At 38.2% G+C, this 26037-nt stretch overlaps 1 protein-coding gene and 1 non-coding gene across 51 annotated transcripts in view; both read left to right on the plus strand.

The window, feature by feature from the left end:
* The window catches only part of GIGYF2 (GRB10 interacting GYF protein 2), a 160645-nt gene that overhangs the window by 82965 nt on the left and 51643 nt on the right, over nucleotides 1–26037 (plus strand). For 26 of the 50 annotated variants that reach the window (XM_063790870.1, XM_063790864.1, XM_054679542.2 and 23 more), the window contains 7 exons: nucleotides 6597–6776; nucleotides 10148–10365; nucleotides 10458–10620; nucleotides 10708–10896; nucleotides 14192–14388; nucleotides 15505–15664; nucleotides 25621–25787. In XM_063790870.1, the coding sequence (XP_063646940.1) occupies nucleotides 6597–6776; nucleotides 10148–10365; nucleotides 10458–10620; nucleotides 10708–10896; nucleotides 14192–14388; nucleotides 15505–15664; nucleotides 25621–25787 (1274 nt within the window). Of the gene's footprint in view, nucleotides 1–6596; nucleotides 6777–10122; nucleotides 10366–10457; nucleotides 10621–10707; nucleotides 10897–14191; nucleotides 14389–15504; nucleotides 15665–25620; nucleotides 25788–26037 lie in introns of all 50 variants that reach the window. The other 24 variants (XM_001148250.7, XM_063790874.1, XM_054679546.2 and 21 more) reach the window with 2 other exon arrangements.
* On the plus strand, nucleotides 2114–2215 carry LOC112208458 (U6 spliceosomal RNA). Its single transcript, XR_002942940.1, has one exon. It is a non-coding gene; the product is annotated as a U6 spliceosomal RNA (small nuclear RNA).

Consider the following 26037-nt stretch of genomic DNA (forward strand, 5'->3'; position numbering starts at 1 on the left):
AAGAAGAAAGCATGCCAGCACAAAGTGCATGTCCAGTGCAAGGATTCACAGCCCTGAGCTCATTCATTGACTGTAGATTAAGAATATTTGGTTCAGGCATGAGTTTGTAAATAATTCAGTAAGATTTACTTTAAAATCATCTTGTTTGTAAATCTGTTAAGATTTTAAAAGTAAGTCAACTGAAATACAGTATTTGGTTAGTCAACTTTGTCATGGTGCTGACGTTACAGAAGGAGGAAGCCTTTGATTTTGAATGCTGAGAAGGGCCATGTAACTGTCTCTCACTCATTTTAGTCTCTGTTGCTATGAATTGTTGGAATTTTTAGACGTGAAGGGAAGTTAGATGTCATCTTCTAAACTGCCCATGAATGACTTTAATATTTATTATTTATTTATGTTTATTTTATTATTATTATTTTTGGAGATGGAGTCTTGCTGTGTTGCCCAGGCTGGAGTGCAGTGGCACAATCTCGGCTCACTGCAACCTCCACCTCTCGGGTTCAAGTGATTCTCCTGCCTCAGCCTCCTGAGTAGCTGGGACTACAGGCGCACACTACCAGGCCAGGCTAATTTTTAGTACTTTTAGTAGAAACGGGGTTTTGTCATGTTGGCCAGGCTGGTCTCGAACTCCTGACCTCAGGTGATCTGCCCGCCTCGGCCTCTGAAAGTGCTGGGATTATAGGCATGAGCCAACATGCCTGACCTATTATTTATTTTAAATTATATCAGGAATACACACACACACACACACACACACACACACACACACAACTTATAAAGATAATGGTCTCCTTGGCACTCCCACCCACCCACCCATCCAAATTTACACAAGTAAATCTGTAATCAATTTGATTAGAAGGGATTTATTTTAATATTTTTGGGGATTGCTTAGATGCAGTATAATTTTTAGTTATATTAGTAGTAATTGGAAATGTGTATTTTTGTGACTGAAGTCACCTTCTAAATAATTTCTAGAATAAAATTTTTATGTTGAAGAAGTTGGTCTTAACCATTTTTTTTTTCAGGAGCATGCATTTTGAAATCATTCTGTGGGAAGATGAAAACAAATTTAGTTCTATGTCTCCCCTTTTTAGAGATGTTGACACTTTCCTTAAATGTACCATGCATGATTTGTCTACCACCCTTTTAGCTTGTTATACTTAAATCCCAGATCTCTGTCTTCCCATTTCAGTTTCTCTAGAATTTCTGGCTGCTTCCAATGGGTCAAATTTATGAGTGAACCATTAAGAATCACTTAGTGTAGAAATAAACCATGGGTTAGGAGTTTGAACACTGCCTAGGTTCTGTTTCTGATTTGGTTATGATTCAGCTGTGTGGCCTTGGGAAACCACCTTACTGGTATCCCTATCCTTGCAGAAGCAAGAGAGTTAATGATGGTTGACTTAATCTCTTGTGGTTATTATGAAGATCAGATAAGATACATTAACACATTTTGCCAACTGAATTAGGTTATTTATTTACATGTGTGTCCATGGACCTGGGGATCAGGTGCTATGTCTCAGCCTTATCTTTGTTTTTAATCCTGTGTCTCTAATTGTGTTTGTCAGTAAAGGAGTGAGTCATTTAATGGTTGCTAGATGTTTGAGTAAAACAAACAAGCAAACAAATGGTAAATTAGTACTATATCTTTTAAAAAAAATTTTTTTTACATTTTAAAAATTATAGATAAATATAGAGATGAGGTCTCACCATGTTGCCCAGTCTGGTTTCAAACTCCTAAACTCAAGTGATCCTCTCTCCTCAGCCTCCCAAAGTGCTAGGATTACAGGCGTGAGCCACCATGCCTGGCCAGTAGTACTATTTCTTTGGGAAAATATTTAGTAGTAGTCAACAAAGTTGAGCATACTGTGACCTGGCAGTTTTGATGCTAAGTATATACCCAACAGAAATGCAAACATATACTTACCAAAACTCATGTCCAAGAATATTCGTAGAAGCACAATTCTTATGATAGCAAAAAGGTAGAAAACAACCTAAATGTTTCTAAGCAGTAGCATAAGAGTAATACCGTGTGGTTTGTTTATACAGTGAGATCCTGTACAGCCATGTAAAAGACCAAAATATTCCCTGTAACAATGAGAATGAATCTCCTGTGCTTGCTTCGGCAGCACATACACTAAAATTGCAACGATACAGAGATTAGCATGGCCCCTGTGCAAGGAGAATGAATCTTCGTAATGTTCAGCAAAAGAAGCCAGATATAAATGAATATTCCATTTTATAAAAAAGTTTAAAAGCAGGCAAAGCTAATATTTGGGGCTAGAAATTAGGATAGTGTTTATCTTGGGAAGGGCTGATTGGGAGGACACATGAAGATTTTTGAGGCTCCTTAAAATCTTTTTTTAAAAATCTAGGTGGTAGTTAAATTATATGTATTTGCTTTATGAAAACTGTCAGTTGTACATTTGTGATTAGTGTACTTTTAAAAAATGTTTTCTTAAAGAGGTGGGGAGATGAGTGAAGTCCATTTAAAAGTTCTTGAGGTCTTTTCACCCTTACGAAAATGAGCACGGCCTCTGGAGGCAGAACTTATATGGCTTGATGAAAAATGTGGCTGTACTAACAAAAGAGAAACAAATTTAAAACAACCTTGTGATTCTCAAACTGTTGGAAAACCTGTAGCTCATAAAGTTTGAATGACCAATTCTGCATGCTTTGTTCCAAAAAGGATTTGAGGCAGAAAATTTGAAGATAAAGAGGAAAGCAACACCAAAGAAAGAATGATGAGATTTGGAGTCATTAGACCTGGTTTCAGATTCTGGTTCCAATTATTTTTTGTTTGTTTTGTTTATTATTTTTCTTATTTTATTTATTTATTTTTTAATTATTTTGTTTTTTATTTTTTTTGGCTCCAGTTCTTATCTACACACCTTGACTAGTGAAGACCCAGTTCCTCATTTGTGAAAGAGGGGGTTGGAGGTGTTGTGGAGAATGAAGTAGCCTGAATTTACATGAATACTAGTTCCAAACCATTCTACATGAATATTGGTTCAAGCCATTTTGAACAATACTTGTTCAGAAATTTCTATAAAGGAGCTTAAATTTTGTTACTAAGTGATTATTTACACAAAATAATTTCTTTTTTTTTGTTTGTTTACTAAGTCAGATCTAGGTGTTTTTTTGTTTGTTTGTTTGAGATGGAGTTTAGCTCTTGTTGTCCAGGCTGGAGTGCAATGGTGCGATCTTGGCTCACCGCAACCTCTGCCACCCGCTTCAAGTGATTCTCCTGCCTCAGCCTCCCGAGTAGCTGGGATTGCAGGCATGCGCCACCATGCCCAGCTAATTTTTTTTGTATTTTAGTAGAGACGGGGTTTCTCCATGTTGGTTAGGCTGGTCTCGAACTTCTGACCTCAGGTGATCCGCCTGCCTCGGCCTCCCAAAGTGCAGGGATTACAGGCGTGAGCCACCACGCCCAGCCTCAGATCTAGTTTTTTACTTGTAGTATCAATAAAATTTACTTACGTACCAGTAACAATTACATACAAGGATCAAAAATTTAGCTCCCTGAAATTCAGCATCCCTGAAATTAAATGGATAGGATTTTCTCATAACATGATCACATTTTTAAAAAGCGTGTTTAGGGCAACAGTTGGAAATAAGTGATGAAGAAACTGAATAAATTATACAGAAGTGCCCTTCTACATAATTTACTAAGAGGTCAAGGCAGAAGGATCACTTGAGGCCAGAAGTTCAAGACCAACCTAAACAACATAGCAAGACCCCCATCTCTGCAAAAATTAAATAAAATGAAATTTTAAAATTAGCTGAGTGTGGTGGCATGTGCCTGAGGTTCTAGCTACTTACACAAAATAATTTCTTTTTTTTTTTTTGAGACGGAGTCTTGCTCTGTCACCCAGGCTGGAGAGCAGTGGCGTGATCTGGGCTCACTGCAAGCTCCACCTCCCAGGTTCACGCCATTCTCCTGCCTCAGCCTCCTGAGTAGCTGGGACTACAGGCGCCCGCCACCGGGCCCGGCTAATTTTTTCTATTTTTAGTAGAGATGGGGTTTCATCGTGTTAGCTAGGATGATCTTGATCTGACCTCGTGATCTGCCCGCCTTAGCCTGCCAAAGTGCTGGGATTACAGGTGTGAGCCACCGCGCCCGGCCACAAAATAATTTATAAAAGCTGCAATATGGTTTTTGATATATCAGATATTACATAATAACTACAATAGATTTAGATTATGACTTCTCTGGTAAACCAAGTGATATAGTTTGGATGTTTGTCCCCTCCAGATCACATGTTGAAATGTGATCGCCAGTATTGGAGGTGGGGCCTGGTGGGAGGTGTTTGGGTCATGAGGGTGGATCCCTCATCCCCTCCCCACTGTAATGAGTTCAAGAGTCTGGGATCTCTGTCATCTTTCTTGCTCCCTCTCTCACCATGTGACATACTTGCTCTCACTTCACCTTCCACAATGAGTAACAGCTTCCTGAGGTCTCACTGGAAGCCAGGCAGATGCTGGTGCCATGCTTGTATAGTCTGCAGAACCACGAGCCAAATAAACTTCTTCTTCTTCTTCTTTTTTTAAATAAATTACCCAGCCTCAGGTATTCCTTTATAGCCATGCAAAATGGACTAATAAACTAAGGAAAGCCAGAATATAGTTCTGACATTCCAGACACATCCTGCAGGTAAGAGCAAGGTCATAGATAATAAAACCCTTGCTTGGTGGTTCAAAACAGCAAACATTTATTATCTCAGTTTCTGTGGGTTGGGAATCTAGAAGCAGCTTAGCCTAGCTGGGTGGTTCTGGCCCAGGGTTCTTGTAAGGCTGCACTCAAGGTGTCAGCCCATGCTGCAGTCTCTCAAAGCTCAACTGGGGTTTGATCCACTTCCAGACTCACTCATGTTTCTGGTGGTAAGTCTCAGTTCTTTGCCATGCGAGCTTCTCCACGAGGTCTGTGTCACTACATGGCAACTAGTGTCCTTCAGAGAAAGTGTCCAAGATGGAAACTACAGTCTTCTTTAATATTGTAAGTGGCATCTCATCACTTCAGCTGCATTCTGTTAGTCCAGCTTGTAATTGGGGGTAGAGGATTCCACAGAGATCAGCAGTCAGGGATTGTTGGTGAGCTCTTAGAGGCTGTCCACCACAATAAGAAAGCAGCAGATCATGTCTTCCATTCTCCCAAGATATTTTATCTTTCAGTAGAATGATACCTAGTAGCAGACTAACAACCATATGGACAAGCAGGATGCTGAATCTCAATATATGTAAGGTGGAATATAACAGAATGACCAGAAATTAGAATTTCATTTTCATATGCTGTTGTTCAATTATTTTTTCACTTTTAGTATGGATTAATTAAAAGGATTGAGTTTGTCATTATGAGAACTTGAACTTTTATTGTTATAAACTGAGGACATCAATGTATGTTATTCTGGATTTTCAACTATTTTGATGTGAGATTTTATAAATGTTATGAGTTATATATGTTAGCACATGTGGAATGGTGACTGAAGAATTTGTTTGCACAATTTAGAATGATCTTGTCCTTTTAAAATACCAGTTTAGTTTACTTGGTATACCAGGCTCTCTTTTGACATTAATGTAACTTTTGAGACATTAGGTTAGACATAGCTTAGCTTTAAATTCTGTCCAAAAGCAATTTATGGTATGCCTGTATTGTATTAGGTGCTAGAGTAAATGAGGTTATACTACTTTTCAATTTTTTTTTTTGAGACGGAGTCTCGCTCTGTCACCCAGGCTGGAGTACAGTGTCGCGATCTCTGCTTACCGCAACCTCCGCCTCCTGGGTTCAAGCCATTCTCCTGCCTCAGCCTCCTGAGTAGCTGGGATTACAGGCACTTGTCACCACACCCAGCTAATTTTTGTATTTTGAGTAGACATGAGGTTTCACCATATTGGCCAGGCTGGTCTCCCAACTCCTGACCTCGTGATCCACCTGTCTCGGCCTCCCAAAGCGCTGGGATTATAGGCGTGAGCCACCACGCGGCCTGCTTTTCAGTTTATAATCTGTTTTGGAATGAAAGAGGGCCTGAAATGTACAGATAGCATGTTTAGACAGAATCACCAGTAGGTGTTGGTTATATAAAGTATGTTGTATGATGAAAAATATAACTTTAAAAAGTATGTGCTAGTAAGGAAGGATTGGCAAGATACACTGTTAGTGAAAACAGCAAACAAAACAACATTTATAACATCCTGAGGGTGGCGTTTGTGTGTGTGGATGAGGGAGCTATGTATACATGTGTAAGTGTATCCATGGACAGTGTTTGGAAAGACTTTATAAGAAACTTGGTGATGGTTCCTTCTGGGGAGTACGACTCTGAGGGTCTTGTGTAGGAAGATGGACTTTTCATTGTATGCTTTTTCAAAAAAAATTGTACATAATATTTTTGTTTAAAAAAATTGCCCAGTCTCTGAACATTCAGCTTTAAGAAATGTGTCTAATAATATATACATATACCCACTGTTATTTTAGTGATTTTTTCTGAATATTGAAATGGACCCATTTGCAGGAAAGCTTGATTTGAACTGTGAAGTTTGTTTTCAAAGCCTATACTGGCAGAGGCTCATGTTTACTTACCATATTATTTTCTTTATAGGGAGACCAAATTTTGAGGAAGGTGGACCAACATCAGTAGGGAGAAAGCATGAATTTATACGCTCAGAAAGTGAAAATTGGCGCATCTTTAGAGAGGAACAAAATGGAGAAGATGAAGATGGAGGTTGGCGACTAGCTGGATCAAGGAGGGATGGAGAGAGGTGGCGACCTCACAGTCCTGGTAAGAATTCTGTTGAGTAAAGGCACACAGGGACTGAAATAAGGGAAAGTTTGATGGAAATAGGGATTAAATGAAAAAGATAAACTGGCTTAAAAAATGTGGGGGTGGATTCATATTATTTATGCTGTCACAGTTTTATTACTAGAAAAAATTGCAACATAAAAATTTCCTACATCTATTCAGTTGATTGAAATCACTTTTCTATTTTTCTGGGGCAAATAGTGTAGTTTAATGGGCAGCACCTGCGCTCAACTGCAGAAATGAGGGTTTCATTCAGTTTTGTCTACCTCTAAATCTTTGAATCTTTTTTAGCATTCTTTAAGATTTATAAATGTGTAAAAATTACACACTTGAAATATGTGCTTCCCTCCCCAACAATGAGTGTTTTTCCTAACAAGAAAGGGTTTATTCTTTCATTTTTTCCCTTTTGAAAATGTGATTTAACCTTATTTGAAGAATAAGCTTTAAACCTAGGTCAGAAACATATTCACAAGTTCATTCTTATGTCCTTCTAACTTTAGAAGAAGGAGAGACAATAGTAGTGATTAGTGGCTTTTAAAGTTCTTCTGTTTGTCTCTTAAAAATGCTCAAACTGTTCTTCTTGGACATTAGATATGCTAGTAATTGAAGACACTAGTGCTTTGTGTTAAAGTTCATCCTGTACCACAGTGCTGATTCCATGCCTCATGATAATCAGATGCAACTGTAGTTCCAATTGTGGGGTCATGCAAAACTGAAGCACACAGAGTATATGTGGAATGCCCTATGAATTTCATGTGTATGACAGTATTTTATCAACCATGTGCCAGAGGGGCTTACCTTTAATACAGGAAATTATGATAAGTAAACTGTTTTCACTTTTAAAAATCAAGTTATTAGCAAAACCACTAGCTTAGATCTGGGTAGACATTATAACAGGCATTCAGAGTATTTTAAGGAAGTGGTAGGTAGATAGAAACATACTGAAGTTAATGTTTGGGTAGAGTTAGGATGGTTTTATACCAACTCTTCATGGCTGCCTCTTGGGTGGGTTTTCTGTCATTAGTGGGCATTGTTTACATCACAAGGTCTAGACAATTTTCATTAGTCTGTGACCTGGGCCAGATGTTATAGTTCTCTAAAAGGCATCACTGCATTTTATGCTGAGCTTGTCCGTAGGCAGAGGGTTTGTAGACTATGTTCCCAACAAGCATTCAGTGAAGAATGGATAGGATCTGGGCTGAGAGAGACAAGAAATTCCAGCTGGTCAAAAACAAACAAGGTGAATGTTTTGGAAGATGAACTGTGTTTTTTGAGCCCAAATGTCTGATGTTGATTCTATTAAAGGGAGTTTAACAAAGTACCTCCCACCCAACAACTTAGAATTTGGTTATATATTATCTTCTTCTCATCTTTTCTGAATCTTTCTTTCCCCCTAATATTTGACTTTCATATCATTTTTGTCATCAACTTGTGTATCTTCCAGAACTTTTAATCCATATACATATATATTTTTTCAGTCACACCTGTGGCTGAAATCCATATATTTTTAAAAGACAGTTTGGGGGATATAAAGATCCCCCAAATATAAAGTTTGGGTCTGAAAAAACAGTGTAAATGCATTTTAAAAAAGAATACGATTCACTTTTTAAACCCAGTATATTCAAAGTATAGCCCGATTATAGCAGTTTTCATATGTTAACTCTTAACGTTTGTTAGTTTATGGTTAATCTTTTATTAAGATTTGAGTAAAACTTTAAATTATTTTAACTGATTTTATGAAAATAGTATCCAACTTTAGTTTAGATGTAGGGTCTGTAAATCAGCAGTCAGCCTTAATAAGTACCTTGCATGTCTTACTTGCTATGTTTAGTTTCGTGAGTAAAATTTTATGAACTACTGATAAGATAACATTATGGGATATAAAATAGGGCTTCCGGCTGGATGTGCGTGGGGGTGGGAACATTAAGGACAGGGAGGCATCCAGTCTGGGAGCTGAACCTAGGAAAGTCAGTAAGAGGAGAAACATGAGCCAGGTACCTAGAAGGATAGATTCCTGTCATGATGTACATTTAGACTGTTAGAAATGAAAGCAGTACAGAGGGCTCTGGAATTCATTTGATCATGAAGACTCTTTTCACATAATGGCTCTAGGTTTCCACGTAAGCAGTCTGAGTATAAAATTCCTTAGTTCTCATAGGAAGTAGTAAATAGTGTTTTGTTGTTTTTATATGAAGGGATGGGAGTGTGGGACTAAGATTTCTTTTTTGTGAGTGGCTTATCAGATGCTACCTGTATTTGGCATTTTAACGTTTTGCCCTTTGTTTTCCAATTTGATTTTTAGATTGCTGGTTTTTGCAAATTTTGTCTCAATAGTGAGAACATTTAGCTCTGGCCACATTTCTTTTTCTTATCCCCCACAGAGAAAGCAGTCAAGGATGGAAAATTCTAATAGGTTAAAGCCTGCTTTTCTTTTTAAGACTCTTTTAGACTCAGGTCTGTCAGATTTTAGCAAGAGTTTCCCTTTCTTTTTTTTAGAAAAATATCTTAAGTAGGATCTCTTATTATTAGGCAGTCTTTTCTTCTGTTGGGAAATGTAGATTTGGGAATGTCCGTAGGGGTATTATATGGATAGGGAGAATTAAGAGATGAGAAAGAAGGGAGAGGAGTAAGCATGTTATTGTGGAACAAGCAGCAGAGAACTAGAATTGGATTTTAGTTCTACTTTGCCATGTGCGAGTTACTTCTGCTGGCAAAGTTTTAGTTTCTTCTTAAACTATAAAATTAGGATAGTGAACTTCATAAAATCTCTGTGACAACTTTCAGCGCTGTAATTTTGTGAATTTTTGGGGGAGGATCAGAATTACAAGTGGGAACCTGGCATTAATAAATAGGCATGATGAGTTTGATATAAATCAACACAGGGAGCTGATTTTATCCACAAACAATGATATTTTCATGGGAAGAAAGAAAATGCTTTAAGATTGGGCAAAAGGAAGGCATAAACTTCAGTATGGAAGGATGTCTAGTGCATTAAGTCTGGATGAGGAGTTGGCGGCTAATCAGTATTTTAATCAAGTACCTAGGACTTACTGAAAGTGCGTACTTGGAATACAGTGTCCTTTAAATGTGCTGCATTTTAGATTTATCTTTTAAAGCTTTAGAGTATGTTGCCTGGCTCAGTACTTAAGTACTGTTGTCATCTCGTAATGGTACATATACTCTGAACTCTGAACGAACTTCATTTAGTTGCCTAATGTTCTCTTTACTAGGTCAGTCCATTTGAGTTTGCGGTCACCTGTAGTTTTCTCCTTTATTTTCTATTCCTGATTTTCTTATTCAAATACTGTCATAAAACTTTTCTAAGGTTTGTGTCCTCCTCCTCATCTCAGATGGCCCTCGTTCTGCAGGCTGGCGGGAACACATGGAACGACGTCGGAGGTTCGAGTTTGATTTTCGAGATAGAGATGATGAACGGGGTTACCGAAGGGTTCGCTCTGGCAGTGGGAGCATAGATGATGACAGGGATAGCTTGCCCGAATGGTGCTTAGAGGATGCTGAAGAAGAAATGGGCACATTTGACTCATCTGGAGCATTCCTTTCTCTAAAAGTAAGAAACGTGTTTTAAATGTCATGACCAGCATTAACCTTATACCAAAGCCAAATCTGCTGTTGATCTTTGGTTTTATTCTCTTTCTACAGAAAGTACAGAAAGAGCCTATTCCAGAAGAGCAGGAGATGGACTTCCGGCCTGTGGACGAAGGGGAGGAGTGCTCTGACTCTGAGGGTAGCCATAATGAAGAGGCCAAAGAACCCGATAAGACAAATAAGAAAGAAGGAGAGAAAACAGATAGAGTAGGAGTTGGTAAGGCCTCTTCTTGCCCTTTGCCTTTTTTTTCCTCCATCAAACCAAAACTTTCCTAAGTTCAACTAAGATTACTTCGTGTTCCAGAAGCTAGTGAGGAAACTCCCCAGACCTCATCATCATCTGCTAGACCAGGTACTCCTTCAGACCATCAGTCTCAGGAAGCATCACAGTTTGAGAGGAAAGATGAACCAAAAACTGAGCAAACGGAAAAAGCTGAAGAGGAGACTCGGATGGAAAATAGTCTACCAGCCAAAGTGCCCACCAGAGGGGATGGTATGTATTTGTGGGAATAGACAAGCTAAAATAGGATTCTGCTGAGGCCAGTGATCACTGATAAGATAGGCTTCTGCTTATGCCTCCTAGAACTGCTTTTAGTGGGTGAATTATCGGAATAGATTATTTTACCAGTAAACCCAGTCAAACGGTGCTTCTCACGTATGTGTCCATCTCAGAATTACCAAAACAGAGTTCGAATCTGCAAGGGTGGAGCTCTGGAATCTCATGTCCTAAGGTGTTATGACATAGCTACCCTGTCATTACTGGTGAACTGGGTGTCATATCCTTTGCATTAGTTTGATTCCCATATTAGACAGTTACCTTCCTTTCATGTGTTGACTAATTATGTGCCCAGTTTAAATTACCAGATGACACACCAAAATGCCATTGTTCTAAAAGAGGACAAGAAGAGAACATATGTGAATCTGTGGCAGAATAAGCTTAAAACATATCTCTTTCAGTTGTTAGTGTATTGGTTTAAGTTGCTCATACACTTTATTAGGCAATATTAATGCTCATTTCCATGTTTCTTCTTGTACGTATTTAAAAATGTCATTGTAATGCCTGACGTTGAAGGGTTACTTGATTCATTTACCATAAAAATTGATACCCTTTAACATGGCATATGAGACACTGCACAATCTGGCATCTGCTTCCCTTTGTGCAGTTTCATTGCCAGCCTCTTTACTTCCCTCACGTTCTACTTACCAGCCTCAAAGCCTTTTAGGTCCTGAACTGTCTCCTGTTTTCTCAGATTCATACCTTAGCACATCCTTTTCTCTGTTCTTGAAACTCTCTTCCACCCAAAGCCCCCAAACTAGGGTAGGTGTCTTCGTTTCTTAAACAACCAGGCTTATTTCTAACATAGCATTATAATATCATAAAGATGTTTATTACCTTGTTTTCCCAGTAGACTAATATTTTGAGAGCTCAAACCCAAGAATTTTTCAATTTTTTAAATGTCTAGAACAAAGCTGATTTTTTTTAAAGAGATGGGATTAACTGGGTGTGATGGCACGTGCTTGTAATCCCAGCTACTCGGGAAGCTGAAATGGGGGAGATCACTTGAGCCCAGGAGTTTGAGAACAGTGTGGACAACATAGCAATAGCAAGACCCCTGTCTCTAAAAACAAAACAACAACAAAAATGAGACAGGGCCTCACTATGTTGTTCAGGCTGGATCCGAACTCCTGGGCTCAAGTGATCCTCCTGCCCTTAGCTTCCTGGTTAGCTCAGCAAGTATTTGAATCTGTGCTCTACATAGCAGGCACTGTGAGACTGATCTATCTTTGAGACAGTTTGATTTGTAGTAGGATATGCCCCAGAACTACTTGTGGTACATTCTTTTGAATGTACGTGCTTGAAGCCTTATTCAGGAAATTCTTGGATCAAGTCTAGATATATATATTCTGAGAAGGCTTCATAGATGTACATTAAAGGTCGAAACTCCAGATTTATAGTGTGTAGAGGAGATAAAGTGTGCATATATCACTATTCTAGGGCAAAAAGTAAGATAAGGGTTCACTGTTGGCAGACTCTTGGGATGCTTCAGGAAGTAGGTGGTCTCTGAACACATCTTGGAATAATAAGTAGAATTTGGAGGTAAGTGTAGCTAGATGAATTGGGAGAAGGCATTCCAGTACTAGGGAGCAGTGAAAGCTAAAGTGAAGAAGTGGGACTGATCCAGGCTTGGGCAGGAAATCAGCTCTTGTTTTTATTTGATGAAATATGAAGTGTGAAAAGGAGGATATTGGGAAACATAGTTAGAACATGGATTTGTCAGCAGGGTATAGACTATCTTGTGATGACAGTTTGGCTTCACTGTGACCGCTTAGACTCCTGAGCAGTCACTATGGGGTAGATAGTACACCTGTAAAGGGACGTTGTGGCAGGTGAGATTTTAAAGTAGAAACTGTCAGGACTCAGTCATTGACTGGATATCAGGGTAAAGAAGAGGGAAGAGCCAAAGAGGATTATAAGAGGATTATGGTGCCATTCACACGAAAAGAAGAGGGAAGAGCCAAAGAGCCTGAGAGGATTATGGTGCCATTCACCATAGAGGAGCACACTGGGGAGAGGAGAGATAAATTCAGTTTTGAACACTGGTTCTGAGGTGTTGACGAGAAGAAGTTAAGTGGAGATGGCGAGAGAGCAGTTGTGAATGAGGGACTGTAGCTAGATGGGAGTAGTTTAGGGTTAGAGAGAGAATGAAAATTGAAAAGATTGCATATACTTAGTAGGGGTAAGAAGAAAAGAACTTTGAGTAATTCCCATTTTTAAAGGGTAGAAGAAGAGGAACCAGAGAAAAATCCTCAGAGGTAAAAGTAGAGACAGGAGAGTAGAGTGCAGGGAAACTAAGGAATGGGGATGTTTTAGCTTAGAATTGAGTTGATAATGTCAGATGCTACTAAGAGATTGGATGAGGAAGACTAGGAAAAGTCATTGTATTTGGCAACTTTGTGTCACTGCTTATCTTTGAGAGAGGAGCTTTACTGGAAAGGTGAGAGTAGAAGTCCCCTTATAGCAGGTGTGAGTAAAGTGGAGACAGCATGTATAGACTATCCTTTTAAAAAGTATGGCAAAGAATGAGTCAGTGAGAGGAGCAGGAATTTGGAGAAGCTATCTGTAATTGAACAAACAAGATTTCAAAGGGGAAACTGCGATTATACCTAATTACTTCCATCCCCCTTTTCCTTCTTAAGAACCTGCACACTGAGAGGTTAGAAATAGGAACAAAGACAGAACCTCTTTTATAATTTGTATTCCTATTGAGAAGAACATCCTGCACTGTACAGGTAGACTCCAAGTGCTTCTAATTATCCTACAACATGTAATATATTGAATTATATTAATCATGACTTGAAACAGGTACTTACTGAGCATAATCATTGATATTTTCAGTAAAGGTTTTGATGAGAGATGACGTATCTTTGAGAAGATTTAGGGTGCATTGTTAACTTTTACAATTGGAGACATGTTATGAAGAAAGGATTAGACTGATTGTTTCTAAGAGGTCAACCTGTAACTGGGTAGATGCTCTGGTGACACAGGTAAGCCCTGGAGAAGCACCTTTTAGATACCTTTTAACTCTTATCTTCTGTCATTCTGTGTAGGTAATTTTGTCATTCTAGGAAGGAATATTACGTTTCTCCATAGAAGTAGCTCACTGTTCATGACAGGGCTCACGTTTTCTGTTTGGCCCATTTAGCAGGCTGTGTGACTTGATAATGTAGTTAGCCTTCACAGAAGTCTCTGTATTTCAAAGGATTTTCATCTGATTTTTTCCCCCTAGAAATGGTTGCTGATGTCCAGCAGCCCCTGTCGCAGATTCCTTCAGATACAGCCTCTCCTCTTCTCATACTTCCACCTCCTGTTCCCAATCCTAGTCCTACCCTCCGGCCAGTTGAAACGCCAGTTGTAGGTGCTCCTGGTATGGGCAGTGTTTCCACAGAACCTGATGATGAAGAAGGTCTCAAACATTTGGAGCAGGTAAAAATCCTGTTAATTCTTTTTGTCTCCTCTTAAACTGCCGTAAGAATTAGCAGGCATTACATGAATATTCAAACATAAAACTTTTGTCACTAGATTTTAAGTACTGGAAAAATTGGATATTTAGTGTTTATTTGTACAAGTGATTGTCTTTCAAATCATTTCATGCTTATAAGTTTCTGCCATGTAGTAGTCATTATGTCAGGTTATTTTTTGCTCTTAGGTTGCCCTTAGCTATTTACTTTTCTTTTTTCTTTTTGGACATTAATGGAATGCCAAAAATGGCGAATACAAGCAGCTGTGGATGGTCACTGTATCTTTTGTATTTTTTGCTTCAAGTATAACAGGGAAAATAGTTAAACTCTCAGAGCATTAACATCTTATTCATGTCTCTAAATTTCCCCAAGATTGTGGGTACCATTGTTATATGTAAAGTAAGTGATAGCTTGCTTTTCTACGAAAGAATTTCTCTTCCCTTTGGGGTGGGATGGTAGTGGCAGGAAATGCTGAAGAAAGGAAAAAGCGAGATAGTGTCTTAGTAAAACTTGTAAAACGTTTCATTTATAATTGTATTAATTGAGCCTTTTGTTCTATTAACATTCTTTTTACAGGTTTAGTTTATACCATTTAGAGTTGACCAACAGCTTAATAGTTTAGAAAGTACTCTTAGCCAGGCAAGGTGGTGCATGTCCTGTAGTCCCAGCTGCTTGGGGAGGCTGAGGTAGGAGGATCGCTTGAACCCAGGAGTTCAAGAACAGTCTGGGTAATGTGATGAGATCTCATCTCTAATAAAAACAAACAAAGTACTCTTACTAGTGTTGATTTGAACCCTGGGCTTTGATCCAGAGCAGTGTTTGTTTTAATCTTAGTTGATTTGATTAGTAATTTTCAGACCTTGAGCAAGACTTGGCATCTCTGAGCTTTAGCATCCCCCTCTGTAAAATGGGGATAGTACCTGTTTCATGGCATTGTTGGGAGAAGTTACCTGCTATGTTCTTTGCATAGTGACTTTCATAGATCAAGTAGTCCAAAAAAAGGGGGCAGGCACTGTTATTATATGTACAAGTACTAATTTAGGATCATTTGTTTCCTTGATTTTTGTTTTTCTGTTATTAGCAAGCTGAGAAAATGGTGGCTTATCTCCAAGACAGTGCACTAGATGATGAAAGATTGGCATCAAAACTGCAAGAGCACAGAGCTAAAGGAGTGTCGATTCCATTGATGCATGAAGCAATGCAGAAGTGGTATTACAAAGATCCTCAGGGAGAAATTCAAGGCAAGTTGTTCCTTTTTCCTTTAAATACTGAAGTGTGTGCCCTTACCTCCAGAATCTCTAAGAAGGGATTTGTTTAATTTAAATTATAGTAGAAAAAGAAGTCAACAAGCACACACGCGCGCACACACGCAGACTAGAAGTGTTTCCGATTTCAGATGTTTTTAGATTTCTTCCCGATTTTGGAATAATTGCATTGTACATACCAGTTGAGCATCCCTAATCTGAAAATCCAAATTCCATAATGCTCTATTGAATGTTTCCTTTGTGTGATGCTCAAAAAGTTTCAGATTTTAGAGCATTTTGGATTTCAGATTTTTGTATTAGAGATAGTCAACCTATGTAAAAATAATTTGAATACAGCCTGGCGTAGTGGCTCACGCCTGTAATCCCAACACTTTGGGAAGCCGAGGTGGGCGAATCACCTGAGGTCAGGAGTTCGAGACCAGCCTGGCCAACATAGTGAAACTCCATCTCTACTAAAAATACAAAATTAGCTCTGGACATGGTGGCAGGTGCCTGTAATCCCAGCTACTCGGGAGGGTGAGGCAGGAGCATCACTTGAATCCAGGAGGCAGAAGCTGCAGTGACCCAAGATCACGCCACTGCACTCCAGCCTGGGTGACAGAGTGAGATTCTGTCTAAAAAAAAAATTGAATACAAGGCAGAAATGTGATGACAAATATGACAGGGATAATATTTAAGCAAATGTTTAAGACTTTTTAAAACTTAAGCAAAACGTTTAAGACGCTCAGCTCTGGCATCTCAGTTGGTTAAGTAGGCAGGTAGCCTACTCACCTCTGTGTTTCCGTTTCCCTGACTCTGAAAAGGTGATGGCAGCAGTAGTGTTGGAGGACCTTGACTGTTTTTTTTTTTTCAAGTGGAGTTGATAAAAATGGTAGAGAACTACTAAAAATGTCAGATAAAAGATAGTACTGTATTACAAATGAATCCCTTAGAAGATTTGTGTGGTGTGTAAGTTCGATTAGAATGGGCACAGAATGCTATCTATAAAGGATATTTGTTGATTCTTCATTTCTGCTTTTGAAATCTATCCTGTTACCCTGAAATTGGTTGGTCACTTCATATTAGTGTAATTTTAGTGATAGCATTTTACTGTGTGCCCACCCTGTGAGCTCTCTCCAATGAATTAACTCCCCTTGCACTCTCAATCCCCTTACCCTGCCTATTCTCCTTCACAGCATTTATTACTACCTGGCATTTTACATGTTTGTTCATTGTTTACACTCTGGTAAGATACACGAGAGCAGGGCTTTGTGTGTGTGTGTGTGTGTGTGTGTGTGTGTTTTAACCAAATTTATTTTGGGATAATCATAGCTATATATGTAATTATAAGGAATAATACAGAGAGATTCCATATACCCTTTATACAGCTTCCCCTGGTGGTAACCTCTTGCAGAACTATAGTACAGTAACACAAGTGGGACATTGACATTTGTATGGTCAAGATTCAGAACATGGCTGATTGTGGTGGCTCATGCCTGTAATCCCAGCATTTGGAAGGCCAGGGTGGGTGGACCACTTGAGGCCAGGAGTTCAAGACCAGACTGGCCAACATGGTGAAACCCCATCTCTACTAAAAATATGAAAATTAGCTGGATGTGGTGGCATGTGCCTGTAGTCCCAGCTACTTGGGTGGCTGAGGCATGAGAATCACTTGAACCCAGGAGGCGGAGGTTGCTGTGAGCCGAGATTGTGCCACTGTACTTTAACCTGTGTGACAGAGTGAGACTGTGCCTCCAAAAAAAAAAAAAAGATTCAGAACATTTCCATCTCCACAGAGATTCTTCAGGTTGCTCTTTTATAGCCACCTGAGCTTCCCTTCTACCCCAACTCCTTTGTTAACCTCTATCAATGACTAATCTGTTCTCCAGCTCTGTATTTTGTCATTGCAAGAATGGAATGGAATCACACTTTTGGAGATTGATTCTATTCACTCAGCATAATTCTCTGGAGATTAATCCAGGTTGTTGCATATATCAGTAGCTTGTGTCTTTTTATTCCTGAGTAGTATTGTGTGATATGAATGTTACCAAAGTTTGTTTAACCATTCACCCATTGAAGGACATCTGGGTTGTTAAAGTTTTGGGGCTATAATGAATAAAGCTGCTATAAACATTTATGGACATGTTTTTGAGGGAACATAAGTGTTCATTCCTCTGGGCTAAATGCCCAGGAGTGCATTTGCTGAGTTGTATGGTAGTTGTATGCTTAGTTTTAAAAGAAACTGCCAAACTGTTTCCCAGAGTGGCTATACCATTTCATATGCCCACCAGCAATGTATGAGCAATCCAGTTTCTCCACATCCTTATCAGCATTTGATGTTTTTGCTATTTTTCTGTTTTAACCATTCTGAGAGGTGTGTAGTGATACCTCACTGGGGTTTTAAATTTACATTACATTTCCCTAATGGCTAATGATGTTGAACATCTTTGCATGTTCTTACTGGCCATCTATTTGTCCTCTTCATTCAAGTTTTTCTTCATGTTTCATGTCTTTTTTGTTCATGTCCTAATTGGATTGTTTGCTTATTTTACTTTTTTTTAAAATTCATTTTAAATATTGTTAAAATACACTTAAAATTTACCATCTTAGCCATTTTTAAATATATGGTTCAGTGGTATTAAATACTTTTTCATCTTCCCAAATTGGAACTGTATACATTAAACAATAGTTCCTCATTTCCTCCAGTCCCTGGCAATTACCATTGCCAGGGACTGGAGGAAATCTGTTTCTATGAATTTTCTATCTGTTTCTATGAATTTTATTATTCCGAGCACCTCATGTAAGTGGAATCGTGCAGTATTTGTCTTTTGACTGGCTTATTTCACTTAGCATAATGTCCTCAAGGTTTGTTCATGTTGTAGCATGTGTCAAAATTTCCTTCCTTTTTAAGACTGAATAGTATTCCCCTGTAGGTGTATAACACATTTTGCTTATCCATTTCATCTATTGATGGACACTTGGATTGTTTTCATGTTATAGTTACTGTGAATAATGTTGCTATGGGCCAGGTGTGGTGGTTCACGCCTGTAATTCTGACCCTTTGGGAGGCTGAGGTGGGAGGATTGCTTGAGCCCAGGAGTTTGAGACCAGCGTGGGAAACATGGAGAGACCTTGTCTCTATAAAAAAAAAATACAAAATTAGCTGGGTGTGGGATGGTATGTGCCTGTAGTCCCAACTACTCAGGAGACTGAGGCAGGAGGATCACTTGAGCCCAGGAGTTGGAAGCTGCAGTGAGCTATGATAGCACCACTGCACTCCAGCCTGGGTGACACAGCAAGACCCTGTCTTTAAAATAATAATAATAATAATAATAATAATAATAATAATACTGCTTTGAACATGAAGGTACAACTATCTCTTTGAGACCCTGTTTTCAATCCTTTTGGGTATGTACCAAGAAGCAGAATTGCTTGATCATGTGGTAGTTATATTTTTAATTTTTTGAGGAACTACCATACTATTTTCCACAGTGACTATACCATTTTACATTCTCAAAAACAGTCCGCAAGGGTTTTAATTTCACCAAATTCTCTCCAACACTTTTTTAATAGTAGCCATCCTAATGGGTGTGAGGTGGTATTTCATTGCAGTTTTCATTTGCATTTCCCTAATCATAAGGAATGTTAAGCATCTTTTCATGTGCTTATTAGCCATTTGTATACCTTCTTTGGTGAAATGTCTATTCAAGTCCTTTGCCTTTTTTTTTTAAATTGGGTTGTTAATTTTTTTGTTGCTGAGTTTTAGTTCTCTATATATTCTGGATGCTAATCCCTTATAAGATATATGATTTGTAAATATTTTCTCCCATTCTTTGGGTTGCCTTTTTACTCTGCTGATAATGTCTTGTCATGCACTTTTTTTTTTTAATTTTCAAGAAGTCCAATTTGTCTATTTTTGCTTTGTTGCCTATGCCTTTGGTGTCATATCCTAGAAATCATTATTGCATCCAATGTTATATAAAGCATTTGCCCTGTGTTTTCTTCTGAGAGTTTTACAGATTTAGGTCATGCACTTAGATCTTTGATCCATTTTGAGTTTTTGAGTACGGTATTAGGCAAGAATCCAATTTCATTCTTTTGCATGTGGATATCCAATTTTCCAAATACCATTTGTTAAAATGACTGTCCTTTTTCCATCGAATAGTCTTGGCATCCTTTTCAAAATATTTGACCATGTACTCTGGTTCATTTTGGGGCCCTCTGTTCTATTTTATTGTTCTATATGTCTGTCTTTATGTTGGCATTACACTGTTTTGATTACTCTATCTTTGTAATAAATTTTGAAATCAGGAAATGTGAGTCCTCCAGCTTTGTTTTTCTTTTCTTTTTTTCTTTTTTTTTTTAAGACCGGGTCTTGCTCTGTTGCCCAGGCTGGAGTGCAGTGGTATGATAATGGCTCACTGTAGCCTCAAACTCCTGGGCTCCAGTGATCCCACCCCAGCCTCCTTAGAACAAGCACACACCACCATACTCAGCTAATTATTTTTCTTTTTTAGAGATGAGGTTTCAGCTGACACACGCTGGCTCATGCCTGTAATCCTGTTTCCTTGGGAGGCTGAGACCAGAGGACTGCTTGAGTCCAGGAGTTTGAGATCAGCCTGGGCAACATAGTGAGACCCTGTCTCTCGCTTTTTTTGAGACAGAGCCTTGCTCTGTCACGCAGTCTGGAGAGCAGTGGGGCAATCTTGGCTCACTGCAACCTCTGCCTTCTGGGTTCAAGCAATTCTCTTGCCTCAGCCACCCAAGTAGGTGGGATTACAGGCATGAGCCATTGCGCTGAGCCAAGAGATCCCACCCCATCTTTAAAAAGGAAAAAAAAGAGACAAATTCTTGCTATGTTGACCAGGCTGGTTTTGAACTCCTGGCCGTAAGTGGTACTCCCTGTCTTTCCTCTGCCACCTTGGCCTCCCAAAGGGGGATTATAGGTGTGAGCCACTGCACCTGGCCAAAAAATTTTATTAATTACATTTTTAAATAGTCATATAAGGGGCTGGGCGTGGTGGCTCATGCCTGTAATCTCAGCACTTTGGGAGTCTGAGGCGGGAGGATCACTTGAGTCCAAGAGTTCGAGACCAGCCTGGGCAACACAGTGAGACCCTGTCTCTACAAATAATAAAAAAAGCCAGGCATGGTGGTATGCACCTGTAGTCCCAGCTACTTGGGAGGCTGAGGCAGGAGAATTGCTAGAGCCCAGGAAGTTGAGGCTGCATTGAGCACAGCACTTGGCTTGAGTAACAGAGACCCTGTCTTAACAAACAAAAAAAGACATATACATTATATATTTGTTGTATACGACATGATGTTTTTAAATATGCATACATATTATGGATGGCTAAGTCAGGTTAATTAACAAGCATACTCATCATTTTATAGTGAGAACACTTAAAAATCTACTTGGCAGTGTTTTTTAAGAGTACAATACATTGTTGTTAACTATAGTCATTGTTGCATGATAGATCTCTTGCTATTTTTCAAGAAAGAAACATTGTTTTGGCCATTTGCTGTCTTTTGAGACTTCGTATGTATTTTAGGATGGGATTTTTCTGTTTCTGCAGCAAGCATCATTGGGATTTTAATAGGGATTATCTTTAATCTGTAGATTGCTTTGGGTAGTACTGACATTGTAACAATGTTAAATCTTCCAGTCCATGAACATGGATGTGTTTCCATTTATTTAGGTCTTTAATTTCTTTTAGCAGTGTTTTGTAGTTTTCTTTGTACAAGATTTTTACATCCTTAGTTAATCCCTAAGTATGTATTCTTTTTGATGTTATTGTAAGGGGAATTTTTTTCTAATTTTCTTTTCAGATTGTTCATTGTTAGTGTATAGAAATGCAACTGATTTTTGAGCATTGACTTTGTGTCCTGCCACTTTGCTGAATTTATTTTTTACTTCTAACCTGTTTTTAGAAAAAAAGAATCTAGAATTTTCTGCATAAAAGATTATATCATCTGTGAACAGACTTCTTCCTAATTTGGATGCTTTTTTTTTTTCTTGCCCAGTTGCTCTGACTAGAACCTTTAGTACTATCTTGAATAGGGAAGTGGTGAAAGTGGGCATCCTTCGCTAGCTCCTAATGTTAGAGGAAAAGCTTTCCGTTTTTCACTATTGAATATGATGTCCACTGTGGGATTTTTATATATGACTTTTATTATATTTAGTTAGATCTCTCTATTCTTAGTTTTTTGACCCTTATGAAAGGGTGATACTACTTCTGTGTCAATTAAGATGACCATGTGGTTTTTTCCCCCCTTATTAATATGGTATATTACATTGATCAATTTTCATATATTGATGCCTTGAACCATCCTTGCATTCTAGGAATAAATAAATCCCACTTGGATTATGGTGTATAATCTTTTTAATATATTGCTGAATTTGCTTTGCTAGTATTTTGTTAAGAATTTTTGCATCAGTGTTCATAAAGGATATTGGTCTATATTTTTCTTTAGAGCCTTTGTCTGACTTTGATACCAGGGTAATTTTGGCTTCATAGAATTAGTTAGGAAGTGTAGGTAATCTTGCTTCCTTTTCAGTTTTTGGAAAAAGTTTGAGAAGGATTATGATTAGTTTTTCCTTAAATGTTTGGTGCGTTTTTCACCAGAGAAGCCATGAGGGCAGGGCTTTCCTTTGTCCAGAGATTTTTTTTTTTTTTTTTTTAAAGACAGAGTCTAGCTCTGTCGGCCAGGCTGGAGTGCAGTGGCACAGTCTCAGCCCACTGCAACCGCTGTCTCCCGAGCTCAAGCAGTTCTCCTGCCTTAGCCTCCTGAGTAGCTGGGATTACAGGCGTGTGCCACCATGCCCGGCTCATTTTAGTAGAGATGGGGTTTCACCATGTTGGCCAGGCTGGTCTTGAACTCCTGACCTCAGATAATCTGCCCGCCTTGGCCTCCCAAACTGCTGGGATTACTGGCGTGAGCCACTGTGCCCGGCCTGTTCAGAGATTTTTGATTACTGATTCTAGATACTAGTCCTTTGATGGATATGTGGTTTGTACATATTTTTTGTCAGTCTTTATCTTTTCATTTCATTCTCTTAATAGGGTCTTTCACAGAGCAAAAAGGTGTAAATTTTGATGAATCCAATAGATAAATGTTTTTCTTTTATAGGTTGTTCTTTTTTGTATTAAGTTTAACAAGAACACTTTGCCTAGCTTTAGATGCCAATGGTTTTTTTTTGTGTGTGTGTGGAAAAATTTTATAGTTTTTATAATTTACATTTAAGTTCATGGTCCATTTTAAATGAATTTTCATATAAGCTAGTTGTTTTTTGTTGTTGTTTTCTCAATGAGTGTCCGTTTGCTTTGGGACCAAGAATGTCTTTTCTCTCTTAAATTGTTTTCTTTCACCTTTGTCAAAATTTAGTTAAGCATATTTGTGTGGGTCTATTTCTTTGTGGGTCTGTTTCTATTTCTGCTGCTTAATTTTGTCCCATAGATCACTGTCTCTTCCTTCACCAGTACTGTACAATCTTGATTACTGTAGCTGTATAATAAGTCTTGAAATTGGGTAGACTGATTCTTCCCAGTTTAATCTTCTTTTAAAAAAAATTTTTTTTAGCTTTGTATTTCCTTCGCCTTTCCATAAAAATTTTTAGGATAATTTTGTCCGTATTTACTAAAAATCTTGCTGAGATTCTGATAGGAATTATGTTAAACCTCTCTATCAGTTTGAGAAGACTTGATGTCTTTACCATGTTAGTCTTTTAGTTCATGAACTTGGTATGTCTATCTGTGTCGTTAGATCTTTGATTTCTTTCATCAGTGTTGCGTAGTTTTCAGCATACATTCTGTACATGTAGATTTACATCTGAGCATCTCAGTTTTTTTTTTTTTTCAGTGATAGTAAATGTTTGAGCTCATTTATTAGCTCAAGGAGTTCTTTTTGTTTTCTGTTTTTTTGGGTAGTTTCCTTGAGATTTTACATAGACAGTCATATTTATCCTTTTTTTGAGATGGAGTCTCACTCTGTCACTCAGGCTGGAGTGCAGTGGCACGATGTCGGCTCCCTGCAACCTCTGCTTCCCAGGTTCAAGTGATTCTCCTGCCTCAGCCTCCCAAGTAGCTGGGACTACAGGCATGCGCCACCATGCCCAGCTAATTTTTGCGTTTTTTAGTAGAGACAAGGTTTCACCATGTTGGCCAGGCTGGTCTCGAACTCCTGACCTCAGGTGATCTACCCACCTTGGCCTCCTAAAATGCTGGAATTAGAGGCGTGAACTGCTGTGCTCAGCCTGTATTTTTATTTTCATTCCGTTGTGTGTATTTTAATTTCCCTTGAGACTTCCTCTTTTACCCATGGATTATTTTGAAGTATATTTTTGGGTTTCTAAGTATTTGGAAGATTTCTGTTATTTTTCTTTTATTGATTTCTAGCTTGATTCTTGGTGGTCAAAGAAACATACTATATGTGATTTTTTTTTATTTCCATAGGTTTTTGGGGAACAGGTGATATTTGGTTATATGAGTAAGTTATTTAGTGGTGATCTGTGAGATTTTGGTACACCCATCACTCGAGCAGTATACACTGAATATGATTTTAATTTTTAAAAATCTTTTTATGTTTGTTTTATTGCCCCAAATGTGGTCTGTTATTGCTGTTTGTTCTGTGGGTAGTTGAAAAGAATATGTATTTTTCTATATTTGGAATGTTCTGTAAAGTCACTTCACTTCTGTTGGTTGATGGTTTTGTTGAATTCTGTAATCTTGCAGATTTTCTGCTAGTTGGTCTATCACGTGGTGGTTACGTCTTCAATTTGTGGATTTGTCTGTTTCTTTTTTTCAGTTCTGTCAGATCCTGTTTTGTGTATTTTGGAGCTTTGTTGTTTGGTACATACATATTACAATTCCTGCATCTTCTATGTGTATTGACCCTTCTTTATTACATCTGTCTGTCTCTGATAATTTTCTTTGCTCTGAAGTCAACTTTATCAAACATGAATATAACTTACTTTAAGTTAATATTTGCATGATATATCTTTTTCTCTCCTCAATCTGCCTACTTTGTTATATTTTGTGTGACTTTCTTGTAGATAGCATACTATTAGGTCATGTGTTCTGGTTGCTGGCTTCTTCATCTCCAAATCTGTGATATATGCGATAAAAAGAAAAACCAGGGAATTCACGATCATGTCATCACTGAGACCCCTAGTTAGCCTGCCTTTTTCTCTCCACCTTTCAGTGTTATTTGTTTTATATATTAATACAATGTCCAGGGTTTCTAGTTGTGCTTAGAGGAGGAATAGGGAAAAGTACATCTACTTCATTTTCTGAAGTGGAAGTTCCAGGGCTTTGCTTTATTTATTGCCATATCCCTACTGTCTATGTCATATATCATCAATGTTCAGTAAATATTTGTTGAATGAATTAATGGTTTTTAATCAGAGTGAATTTGTATGTTATTTATGTATATAAAATACTTGATTATTTCATATTATAAAACATTTAGAGAATACTCGTTTTTTCCCCACTACCAAGATCAGAGAGCGAATTATAATTTGTCTTAATTATTGTTGACATTTTGCCCCACTTTCGCTAATCTATGGCAGAAAATGAAAATTGGAGAACGTTTTCAGCCCTGCATGTTTATATTCTTTACACCTAAATGATACAAAGTCTAGTAAATAGTTAACTCTTCAATTGTATCATACTTTACTGACACATGAATTGTTGTAGAGATTGAGATAGAGACAGTTATGCTCCTTATAATTGAAGTGCTGCTGATAATTTGGGATGTATAAACACAGACTTTATTTAAAAATTATTTTAATAGTTAGAAATCTGTTAGCTACCTTTAGAGGTGAATTAAATTAGATAGTATGAAACATTTTGACAGATGCCACCTCGATGAGAATCAGATGCAGGAAATATTTTTTTTCTCTTTGAGTCTGAAAGGTTTCTTATTGTCTTTCTGTTTAATTGGTGCTGTTATAGGTCCCTTCAATAATCAGGAGATGGCAGAATGGTTTCAGGCGGGCTATTTTACTATGTCTTTATTGGTGAAGAGAGCGTGTGATGAAAGCTTCCAACCTCTTGGCGATATCATGAAAATGTGGGGAAGGGTTCCCTTTTCTCCAGGTCCAGCTCCCCCCCCTCATATGGTAAGTACCTTTCACCTCACCTGGAATACATATTAGTCACGGAAACACTTGATTCTCTTTGAAAACACAACCCAAATATATCATCTAATGAAGGAATTGTAGTTCTTTGAAATTAATGGAAATGGTAAGGGAAAGTCTGAATGGAAGACTGAATACTTAGCTATAATGATCTTTTCAAAACTCGAATAACCTGTGCCCATCCTCTTCACACCCCAGCTCCTCCCCAGCAGGGAAACGGAATCCTTCAGTA

This window comes from Pan troglodytes, chromosome 13 (assembly GCF_028858775.2).
Source record: "Pan troglodytes isolate AG18354 chromosome 13, NHGRI_mPanTro3-v2.0_pri, whole genome shotgun sequence".
Taxonomy (NCBI): domain Eukaryota; kingdom Metazoa; phylum Chordata; class Mammalia; order Primates; family Hominidae; genus Pan; species Pan troglodytes.